At 39.0% G+C, this 12939-nt stretch overlaps 1 protein-coding gene across 1 annotated transcript in view; it reads left to right on the plus strand.

The window, feature by feature from the left end:
• Window positions 1-12939, plus strand: part of LOC122808522 (protein Aster-B-like) — a 1382984-nt gene that overhangs the window by 193868 nt on the left and 1176177 nt on the right. Inside the window, exons 5-6 of the mRNA XM_044079476.1 lie at window positions 3145-3240; window positions 3650-3730. Coding sequence (XP_043935411.1) covers window positions 3145-3240; window positions 3650-3730 — 177 coding nt within the window. The remainder of the gene's footprint in view (window positions 1-3144; window positions 3241-3649; window positions 3731-12939) is intronic.

Genomic DNA, 12939 nt, shown 5'->3' on the forward strand with positions numbered 1-12939 from the left:
GAACAAACTCAGTAAACTATGTACACTGTTAAAAAATGAAGTTAAATCTTCTGATAGGATAATTGCCTCAAATCGGCAGCTGCACCAACAGATATTACCTAACCTAAAATTAAGGTTACTCATGCTAATGTTCATGCTACAGGCCTGTGTTCCCACTTAATGCTGATTACTGTCTGTTCTTTTATTATCTCTGTTCCTCTCCCAGATGTGAAAAACAACTTGCACACTTTCAGAAAACATTAACTGTCATTCCTAACAAAAAGTGCAATATCTTTAAATGAAACTGAATTGTACACTGTTCAGTTAAATATATTAAAGTATTGAGTGCTAGGGAAGCTATCTCTTATTCACTTCCAATAATTTCAAGCTTTATTTTTCACTGAATTGCTGTCCTTTGTACCTTTAAGTTTTGCATTTCTCACAGGAAAGAGTGCTCAGAACTCTGAAAATTGATCACTTGCACCTGTATACAGCTGTCTTCATGAAAGCATAGTCAGCAATGAGAAAACAATCAACTAACAACTCTGCAGATGCATGATAGAAAATGTACCACTGCCTTCAACTGCAGACATCTTGACTCCCACTGAACATTTACTAATGGGAAAAACAAGCTAATATCATTGTATATGCAAGGAATTTAGCACTTCTCATGATTTTGTCTTATTTTTCAAGCCTACTTGCTTACAAAAAACAATTGATTATAGATTAAGCTAAGTGCAGTAATCTATCCCAAGCATTCACCTTTGCAAAAATAAGAGAAAATATTTCAGCTCTACATATAACATAATCAGTACACTTTTACAGCCCGCTCATTAACCCAGCAGCCCAAGATTACAGCATATTCAGTTTAACTTGCTTTTGCCCAGCCTTTCTACCCTCATTACATTGCAAAGCCCATATTTCTTACAACAGAAAATGTACTTGGACTTTAATATCTTTAATGCATACAGCAATCACTGAAAATGCACCCCAAATTTAAAATATAGCTGACTGCATACGACGCAAAACTGCTTTCCTGTGTCACAAAATGTTTTATACAAATGCCATTAAGAAAAAAAACTTAGTTATTTTTCCCTTAAAGTGTCCTTCTAAACATTAATAACACTAAGTGGGGAATATATTTTATGGTCCACCACCAAGTTTAACAAAGTCAACAAAAGTCCAATCTTTCTCAGCTATTTTTTCTTACAAAGCCATATTTCACAAATGTAATCTATGAACCTATGAACTTCATAATTTCAGATTTATTCACTAATTTGTGTTGTTGGTTTTCTTCCTGTTCATTTCATTCTCCCAACACCATACTTCGGGTAAAATCCAAGGTACTCCTGATTCCTGTAGGCAACTCCTGTGTTTTTTCTGTCTCTCAATCATTTTTCTTTGGAACATTGGAGAGGGTTTCACTGGCAAAGTCTCTCTATGAGCTTTATGATCAGAAGAATGGGAATCAGAGTCCCTTCTGTTGAATGGCCCACTGCATATTTCCTCCATAGCCTGTTCTCTATCAAAAAATGTCTGATCTTCCAGGAAAAAATATTCTGAAGACAGCTGGATATGTAAGCTTGAATCTTATACCTGCTTCTCAGCATTGCCTGATTGCTGGGAAAAATTTGCAACTCTTCTTCCTGGTGAACAGAGAATAATCATTTTCCGCAAACACTCTGCTGTCTCCAAGTTTTAATACTTTTACCTTCTGCAACATTTTTGTCAGGATCAATTCTTTTTGCTGGTGTAAAGTATAAAACCACCAAAAGCTGCAATAACTGACTGAACTCTCAACTACTTTAGCGTATTCAAATTTATTCAACTCTTTTGTCTATTCAATAGATGTCTTCTGAAAAGTAAAAAAAAGTAGTTGAGAGATCAGTCAGTTATTGCCACTTTTGGTGGTTTTATACTTTATTGTGTTTACCACTGTTCGGTCTTATTCCAGCATTGTTCTTCTTTCTATTGGTACGACTACATCTTTTCTAATACAGGTCTTGGCTCCTTTTGCATGGCTCACTTTGGAGCATACACTTGATGTGCCATTTCAATTAAAAAAATATTGTGGAATACCAGTCCAGTTGCTTATTTGTGCTTTCATAAAATTAATACAGTCTGTTCCTTACAGTTCCTGGTGCAACAGAAAATCCTAGGTTTTCTCAGAAAGTACTGTCTTCTAACTCTTCCATTTTTGGAGCAGCTTTTTTTGAGAAAACTCATGCTCAGCCAGCTTTTTCTTCATTTTGACCTCTGTGTTTTGCAGTTTTATTAGTTCATCTGAATACCTAGTTACAGCTTCTTGTATTTTTTCACCCTTTTGTTATTTTAGTTGATATACTACTGCAATGTTTAATTTATTTTAATCACCACTGAGTATATTTAATTTATTTTTTCCTCTGAATTACTAGAAGTCATTTCTTGTACCAAAGCTGAACCTTGAACTGCTTTTTGCAGAACAGCTGCAAGATTTGGCCCAGTCAGTGCTTTTGCTTTTTCTTTTAGGTTCTTTACGTTTTCTTTGCTGGCATCCAGGCAGTGTACTTACTAGCCAATAACTGAATTTTACTCAAGTTGACAGAATTACTAGCTCTTATTTCTCAACTTTTTTTTTCCACTGGAAGAGCTGAAATTAAGCTATTTAACAGTGTGCAGTCATATGCAATTTATTTATTCTACTGAATTTGTACACTGCTGAGGTATAAGGCATTAATAAATTTAAATTACTTCACTGCCACCTTCAATGTCATTCCCTTTACTAATAGCAAATAATCTCAGATACTTTAACCTTGATATGCTACCTATGATTACTCACCATTTATTCAGCGTTTACTTTGTTTTATACAAAGTTGCTTGCATATCCATTTCACTCTTATCTACTTATTCCAAGCTTCAGGAATGTGGTGTACTTTTGTTTATAATAAATGGATCTTTTACTTCCAGGGAAGTCTCCTCCCCCCTGCAGAAATATGCAACAAGAGTGGTCATTCATAAATGCTTACTTATATCTCAAAAGATTAATTGTTAAAAGACTGAGCATGCAAAATTTCTTTAGTGGAGGCATATAATAGTCTGTTTTTAATGAGTGTTTCTGAGTATAGTTATGTTTAAAAGAAAGGTATTTATTAAGTATCTAAAATTCTCTCTTGTCTGCATTTACAGTTGACGGTGCGCCTGAAAGATGTCTGCTTTATGACAAAAGAAAAAACTGCACGTCTTATTCCCAATGCTATTCAAGTTTGCACTGATACAGAAAAGGTACATTTCTGACACCTTTATTTCTGCATAAGTTGTATTCTGCATCTTCCATGAAATTATTTCAGTGGCTATACATTAAGGCAACTGAAAAAAAAAACAGTAATACATTTCAGTTAGATAATTTTCATTAGGTGGCTGTAAAAGACCACTGAAAGAGCCAATGATAGGTCCTTTTTTTACTTTGTGGAAGCTGTGTGTGATACAAGCAAACAAAATCTGTACATCATGAAGGAACGTCATCTTTAAATAGGTTTCAAACATAATTTGTTTCTGAATCCACAAAAAAAGAACCAAAATAAACATTGCATTTGCATTTCTATGTTTTCGTATATTGCAGACTTTTAGTTGCTTAGATAATCATATTTATTCAAGTGGCATTACTTAAAGTGGACTGTCTCTCTCTTTTTAGCACTTTTTTACCTCGTTTGGTGCCCGGGACAGAACATACATGATGATGTTTCGGCTCTGGCAGAATGCCCTTCTTGATAAGGTAAGTAGTCCATGTATATTACAGAAAGAATTCTAAATTTTAGATAGATAGATATTGCTCAGACACAGCTCCACGGTATCCTGTTGTCTTCCTGGCTAAGGATATCCATATTCATCAAGGATACCCACACCTCTCCTGTGGGGCAACCCAACGAAGCATCGAAAGACAACTAGGTGCTGCTAACTATAGGCAAAAATGTCCCTGGCCAGGTAGCATGTTACAGGCCACCCTAACCTTCCTGAAGACACAGCTTCCTGAAGACACTCTCATGACAGTATGTCTTTCTCCCAACATCACCTATTGGGAATTAACTGGTGAAACCCAACTGGCCACATTACCAAGCCCTCATACCCTAGCCTACTAGCCCAAAAATGTCATGGGTTCACCAATGAACAAACCCATAGACTACAAGATCACAAATCCCATAGACCTGATCATCACAAACAAAATGCTCCACACCAGAACCAGAAGACCACATTGAGATCACCAGAACCACTTCCTCACCACCCTCATCCATCCCCCTTCCCACCCCAACAAAAAGACCACAGAAGAATCCCAAGAAATCACGTTTTCTTAAGACTGAGATGAGTATCCTTCAAGGCCCCCAACCCATTGGAAACCTTAACCCACTTTGCTGAAGAATCCAGGAATGCATTCTGAGCACAACCCAATAAAACTGATCAAGCTCACCCAAGGTAAATCAAGAGCAATCCCACCATAAACAAGCTTACACCAGAAAAGCTAACAAGAGATATAAACCCTAAAAGGGAAGACAAGAGATCAAAGAACAAGACACCTAAAAATTACTACAAGATCTCTGATCAATACTAAAAGTAAAAAGGCCAACGTGTGTGTGTGTGTGTGTGTGTGTGTGTGTGTGTGTGTGTGTGTGTGTGTGTGTGTGTGTGTGTGTATAAATGAAAATGGTCTAAGCTTACTAAGGGACAAAAGTTATAACAGAATGCTTGCTAGAAAAGATATACATGTGGGTGGCAAGTATTGACAACTATAACATGCTGTTAGGAAAAGCTAGATATTTACAGGATACATAATTCAGAGATAACTTTTGCAGGAATATGAGTTACATTTCAAAAGTCAAAAGTAAAAGATGCAATGCAAATATGTTATAAAGGCAATCTTTGTTGGCTGAAAAGTTTGGGGATTACTTGAGTACTTATATCAAAGGTCGATACACAAAGAATGATAATGAATGATAAATGCAGATGCTTATAGTGGAGCAGGATTTGATTAGCTTTAGAATTACCACCTGTCCCTTGTTACATAGGACAGTCCCTATTTGGAAGTTTGAATCCTGGAAAAATCACAGAAAATGACAAATGTCCTGAGATTTTAGGACAAAAATATTTCTTTGTTTTTGTCTAATTGTTTCATTAAACAATTATTTTGTATGTGAGACACCTTAATATCATATGAAACGATTAAAACTACCAAATTCTACAAGAATGTGCTTTTACCTTGGCAAAAGTAAAGTTTGAAGCTTTGCACTGGTTGTCATTATGTTTTCTGTAACAAAATGTCACTTTGGACATTTGAAAGGATGACAGCCCTAATAAAGCTGTGGTGATGGGCAAGTCCCAGGGCAGGTGCTAGCATTTTGGGGGCCCCCAGTAAGTTTCAGGTTGGGGCCCCTACCCAGGAGAATGTAAAGTGTGACCATGTTTCCATCATGCCCCCTTCCCTCTCAAGCTTATCCAGCACCATTTAACCATCACTGTATAGTGTTACTATATTCAGACCATTAAAAAGACTTGGAAGTGCCAAGGTGCACACACTGACCTTCGTTTTAGTACCAGTGTTACATTATGACAAACCCCTGTACCACGGCAAGATAGCCACTCACAGAGATGCATGCACACACTGACTGGAATTTAGTAGCAATGTTGTTACATTACAACAAGCCTCTGTACCACGTCAAGGCAGCCAGTCCCACAGAGATACACAAAGACATCCACCACAGAGTCCTTCACACAGGACAGAGACACACAAGACAGACAGCTACACAGATTCTCGCACACAGGACATAGACACCCACACATGATGAAGACAGCACTACAGCAAGACCAAACATCAGCACCCACAGAGACTCCCACATAACATACACTCACCCAAGATAAAGACAGTATTATAGCAAGACTAAGCAGACATCTACACAGACTCCCTCATACAGGACAGACATCTACACAGATTCTTGCACATAAAGACAGCATTAGAGCAAGACTGAAAAGAGACACAGATTCCATCATAGAGGACAGAGACACACAAGACCAGGACAAAACTACAGTGAAACTGAACAGAAGCCCCCCACAAAATGAAGGCAGCACTGCAGGACAGAACTGTGACTGCCTCATGTTTAGTGACAATCCTCTACTCCCAGTCCACACAAACTCAACATGTGAGAGCTGCAACTATATTAAGAACCTTGAATGCATGCTCTGTCACACACCAGTCACTACATATGACAATGAGCAGGTTGTCAGCATGCACACCTCACCTCCTACTTCACCCAAATCCATATCACACATATCTACATATGTGGAGGTCCTGAGAGACACATACCGAAACACCAGAGACCTCACAAACACAAGCACTCTACACATAATACTTCCTCTGCAGAACAGAATAAGCAAAATAGCTCACACACCAGTATCTCACCTTTAGTGGTGTGTGAGCTATTTTGCTTACCACCGGTAGCGTTGTCGCCTCACACTAAGACGTTGTCCTGTTTGATTCTCAGCTAGAGCATCTTCTGTGTGGAGACATGCATGAATGGGCGTACCTTCATTGAAGGTTGTGCATCAGGGCTGGCAACTTGGCATGTAAAAATCTACTGCCAATCATTAGCGGACCGGAGTTCTGCTGTGGCGATCCCTAACCGGGAAAAGCCGAAAGACACAACAACAACCAGTATCTCACCTTTCAAACCCTTAAGGCAAAACACAAAACCATACATATTAGTCCTAGTTGATTCCATTGTGAGTTACACAGATGTCCCTCTCACCAGGCTGGATAAGGAAAAGGTCGTGGTCAGCTGTCTGTCAGGTGCCAGGATCCACCATATCATACACGCACTCAAGACTCTCAACAACAAGTACTGTTATGACTCCATCACAGTCCATGTTGATGTGAATGAATTGAGATGTTCCTCTGGACTATATGAAGAGAGACATGACTGAGCTCTCAGACTATGGCTCAGGCAGGTACATCCCTAGCCTTAAGCAACATTTTACCTTCACCTAGGATGATGCCTCAATACAAACAGAAAATGACTGACTTCAATAATTGGCTTAGTTTCTGGTGTCAGCTTGGGATGACATGATCGACGGACCTCAATGTTTTGCCGGAGATGGTCTACATCTGTCATCCCTGAGATTTTTGGCTACTGGCTAAGACTCTTGCCACCCACATAGTGCCTTTTTAAAAGCAGTGTCTCAAGGACAAATTTCAGATGTGAAAACTCCATCTAAAAATAACCTCAAGGTTATGTTGCTAAATGGTAGGAGTCTTAACATGAAACTACATTCACTGGAAGCAGTCCTCACCTTGGAGGACGCAGGCATTTGTCTAGTCATGGAGACCTGGTTCAAGGAAGAGGAGAGCACCCCAGCCATATCAGGTTGCACCTCCTTCCACACATTGTTGGATTCCAGTAGGTATTTTCCAGGCAGACAGCTGACTAGAATAAAATGTACACATTCTTAAAATCAGGCAAAGAAATCACAAAGTAATCCTTTTAGCCTTAAGTTGTCCAGAGGATACTGTACAACTGCCACATTATAGGCTTGTTACTATTCTTCCTCCCCTGTCAAAAATCTTAGAAAACAGTGTTGGCACTCAACTGCTGCAATGCCTCACAGATAACAATATTGTCTTTCCTACTCAACATGGATTTAGACTAAATCACAGCAGAGCAATTTTCCTCTTGGACTTTGTCAGTAATGTCTACTATAATAGATACAATGATAACATGTTTTTCTCACTATTCTTGGATCTATTGAATTCTTTTGACACTGTCTCAAATGATAGTCTGCTCCAAAAGTTAAGAGTATAGCCTTCAAAGGTTCAAAAGACATTTAGCCAACAGACACCAAACTGCAAAGTGGCAATCAGGTCTAATTTCCTCCGTTCACTTCTTTTATGGTTGGGGTACCTCAATGATGTAACTTAGGACCCCTTCTGTTTAATATATTTATAAATTTCCTCCACAAAGCCTCAGTGCATGCTTCCCTCATTCACCATTCAGGTAAATCAATTTGCATCACTGTGACTAACAATCTGTCTAAACTCCCAGTTAACAAAATGTCCTTCATTTCATTGAAGCTTGGCTAGACAGTTCCAAACTTCTGCTAAATCCTAAAATAATGCTTCTCTATACTACCTTTTTAAGTACCATAACATTCTGACTCCCCTCCATCCTTGCCTTTTTCCACATTTTCCATGCCCCTTACATACTTCAGTGGATGCTTCTCTATACCACTAAATCTCATGTATACAACAATCTGCACTTTAAAATTAGTTCCTCAAACAAGGCACAATTCAAAGCTTGTATTGACAATCTAAAGACCTCTGCAGCCCCTGAAATCATTTATATACTACACTATAACCACATCTCCCGCTAAAACAAAGAAATTAGATTTAACCATTTTAATCTGTCATAATACTTTATATTTCCAAATTGTTAAACTCTTTTGGTGAATTATCTCTGAACCGGCCCTATTTTATGAATATGAATCTCCTACAAAGGTGCCACATCAAGGCTTCATCTTTTAGGTTTGGCCTGACCAAACTGATAAACAATTCTCCCATTAGATTCATAGTTATATTCATTATATGTATATTCTTTTTTTATCTCTAAATAATCTTAATTCACTACCAGTAATTTTATTGGTATATAAAATGCTTTAGTGTGGTTCTCAAAAGTCAACTTCTGATCGACAAGTGTGCCTAATAGGCAGAAAAGTCCCAGAATCGCTCCATTTAAAAAAAAAAAAAAAAGACAACTTAGTTCCTTGTCTGCAGCAGCCAGTCAGGTCCCTTGCTTCAGTGAAGTGGACCTGATTGAGGGCAGCTTACAGACAAGTTTAAAAAAAAAAAAAATGGAAAAAAGTTTGCGATCGCGCGATGACATCATGTAGCCTTGCGGACATCTACAAAGTGAGGAGGAAGGAGGAATGAATGATGGAGAAGGAGAAACCCACGGCTGCTGCATGGGGGTCCTCTTTCACGGGCAGATGATCAGGGGCTCCCCGCGGCCGCGGGTGCCTAACACCAGCTATGACAAGTCCAACATATAAAATTTTGACTTCATACACCATGGCTGTGGAAATTTGTCAGACAAGCTTAATGAGTTAAAACTATGGGCTGCTATCAAGCTGTACATTGTGAAGTAGTAGTTATCTGATCTATGCGCATTGTCTTCCACTGTAGGAGCTATATGTTATGTCACTGGGTCCTATTTAACTGTGCCTCAGAGTTTATAAAGGGAAGAAAACAAACTAATATGCAGTTAGCTTATTCTAGGAAAAATAATAAATAGTAAGCTATTACCATATTTATTCCCATGTATAAAACTACTAACTTTGAATATCAAAAAAGCAAGCTCTGTTTTATACTTAGCATTCATTAGGATGCTGCATCAAACAAGACCTTGGACAATAATCACAAAGTTAACCCAACTGTTGTGCGGCTGAAAGGTCTGCAGTCCAATGCAGATGCTAGTGAGTTGGAATATACCATTTCACCACCCTGTTCTATCCTCTCCTTTAGTTAAAAGCTGAGTTAAAAACTAAGACATGCAAGAGAAAGGGGCTAAAAGATACAAAAAATGCTTTGGCAAGCTGTCTTTCATATCCATCTTAAAAAATGTAAATGGATGGAGAAGGACAGTAAGAGATAACCACATAGTATGCTCTAGTTGAATGGATAGCAGCAAGACTGTTGCCACAATTGGAATGCAGAAGACAAAGAAAATGGGCATAAGATGGATGAAGGTGCTCTGTAGAAACAGAGCCCTCATGACATTTCATTCATGATGACATCAGTAACCAAACCTATGAAAATTATATGGAAAGGACAATATTCTAAAGACCTAATAATGGTAGCCTTAAGTTTGGAAGTTGAGGATTTTTGGAAAATCTGACTAGCCTTCCTGTTGTTACCCACTTGTTTATGGTGCCCAGCTCTGCATTAAATTAAACTTAAACATGACCTGTCTACAGTGCCTTCCTTTATGTTTTTTTAAACTTAAATGTGACTTGTCAACAGTGCCCTCCTCTGTATTAAATTAAACTTAAATGTGACCTTATTGTGGTGACCTTTTGTGTATTGAACTAAACTTAAAAGTGAACTGTCTGTGGTGCCCTTATTTGCATTAAATTAAACTTAAACATGACCTGCCTACAGTACCCTCCTATGCTTTAAATTAAACTTAAACATGACCTGCCTACAGTACCCTCCTATGCTTTAAATTAAACTTAAATGTGACCTGTCAGTGATGCCCTCCTCTATGTTAAACTAAACTTAAATGTGACTTTTCTATGGTGCCCTCCTCTGCATTAAACTGAAATGTGACCTGTCACTGGTGCTTTCCTCTGCGTTAAACTAAACATAAATTTGACCTGTCTATGGTGCCCTCCTTTGAGTTAAATTAAACTTAAAATTTAATCTAACCATCGCCTTCTTGGCTTTGTTAAAACCATTAAAGATACCCTCTGATAAATATGAATATTTAAAACCTTTATCATCAGTCAGGACAAAATGTGATTTTGACCCTAATCCATTGTGGATCATTAGTCCTATCTTAGTCACCATAGCTCAGCAGTAAGATGATGGTATTATCCTGCCAGTGGGATTATTTGTATTATGTATGTATTATTTCTGTACTTTAGACCCCACACCATTATGGATGATGACCATGTGTCACTGCAGTAAACATTTCTATATGTGTACCCATAGACATCTACCAGTATGTTTCCTCCATGTACTTTGATAGCATTCCTAACTAGGTCACTTCAGCTTTACCAAAGGAACTAGGTGTGGCAACAAGGGCAACAAACTCACTTTGCCCATGAGATAAGAAGAGCTTACAACATTACTTAATCCAGCCTAGGTCACCAGAATCACTGATGGGAACTCTCGCTGTGCTGGTGGGCCAACTTACTACTCATATTATTCTGTAATACTCTCATAAGCAGTAGTATAGGTAAGGGGGAATCTGACACAGTTAAATATGTTTTTTCCACTGTAGCATGAAAAGTGCCTGCACTGTTCTCCCCATAAGGAGCTATCTGCTTGTTTTACTCTGTTCTCATACAGATTATCATCAACTGAATCTCTCATCTTAGGTTCATAGGTGTTTTCTAGGCTGACAACCATGAGGGGCTTTTTAAGCCTAGCCACGCATCACAAATCTTTGACAAGTTCTACTACCCTTAGTAAGTATAAGCAGGGGCTTGGGAGATGAAACATTTACAAGCAGGAGCCTGGGAGACAAACCATTTACAGGCTACCTGTGACCATTAGAGAGACAGGTGCCAAATCAGGGATAAATTTCTTATTCCCCATCCAATTGTCCAAGTTACACTTGAATTGGATTATGGAGGAACTCTGCTACACATGGATGGGGAGCCTGTTCTAGAGATGGGGCAGTCTCTGGGATATATATACCTGTCTGTCCAGCTGGTCCTATTTATATCACAGACAATGTTTTAGTATTTAGAAAAGGTAATTCTGGTGCTGTTTGTTTTGCAGATATGCATGAGCTCCATCAGAGTGGGTTCTAGCAATGGCTTTAATGCCACGCATAGATCTCCCCTCAACAGCCTGTAGGAGACAGAATTCAGGGATAGGGCCTTGAGGTGGTCTGCACAGGACATGTTATTTACACACTGTATTCTTTTAGTGAGGAAACTCTGTGGACATTCCAGTTGTGGGATATGCCTGGTTAGGTACATACTAAAGGGGCACTGTACTCAATGATAGGTCTAATGAATGCCGTATACAGTGGAACAATGACTTCCTTGGACGTAGATGCCGTACCTTTGTTTATAACTTGCACAACATAGAATGATTTCCTCACTACTGTAGACACATGATGTTCAAAGGCTAGATTACTATGTGTGCCTCCAAGTTCAATATGATAGCTGCCAGTGGTGACTGAATCCCCGAAGGATACTATTATGCATTTCTTGACATTTAGTTTTGAGTCCATGGCTCTGGCACCAGTTGTTTGCCTTTGTTTGCCCTTCCTGGAGAATATTTGTGTCTCTGGGTGATTCAGTAACAGCTCCTAATTTGCAGTCATCTGCAAATTTAGTCAGACAGAGGCCACTGACAGTGGCCTTTACTTCAGAGAAGTAAATGCTAAATAGGAGTGGTCCCGGTACTGATCCCCGTGGGACTCTGCTTGTAACTGGCTTCTTTGTAGAGGTGAACTCCCTAATTTTAACTTCCTGGGTCCTGTATATGAGCCTACTGGCCATCAACCAGGTGACATACGGGCTTGTACCTAACCTCTTAAGTTTGTCAGCAATGCCCGAGTGGGGCATTGTGTCAATGCATTGGCCAGGTCAAGGTACACAATGTGAACCATTTTGCCCTCATCTCCTGCCTTGGTGACTTTCTCAAAGAAATCCAACAGTTTGAGTAAGCATGACCTGCCCTTGATGAAACCAGACTGGGTTGGGTCCAGTGTCTGGAGGTTTCCTATGTCATTATTGATCATGTCCATGATCCTTCTTTCCATGGCTTTGGATATGAGACTAGTGATACTTATAGATCTATAGTTTCTAGGGTCTGTAAATGGCACACTTTTGTACAGAGGGATGGCTGTTGTAGTTCTCCATTTATGATGCACAAAGTCTGTTTGGAGGATACAGTTAAATAGCAATTCCAGAGGGCCTGATAGATCATGTTTCATGCTGTTTAGAAGAAATCCTGAGATATTGTCTGGGCCCATTGATACAGTGTTCTTGGTCTTAGAGACAACATTAAAGACCTGTTCCCAAGTGATCGCAGAGTGGAGTTATATTTGATGGTATTTCTTGAGGGAAGGTTGATGGGGAGAGAGAGGTAAAGTTGGAGATGAATTTGTCAGCCAGTAGGTTTTCTATATCTTATGGCTCAGTACAAGTGGCTCCATTTACAATGAGTTCAGCACACAAATGCATTTGCTGTTGCGGTTGTGGACATAG

Source organism: Protopterus annectens, chromosome 8.part0 (assembly GCF_019279795.1).
Source record: "Protopterus annectens isolate FY-2018-M chromosome 8.part0, PAN1.0, whole genome shotgun sequence".
In the NCBI taxonomy this organism is placed as follows: Eukaryota; Metazoa; Chordata; order Ceratodontiformes; family Protopteridae; genus Protopterus; species Protopterus annectens.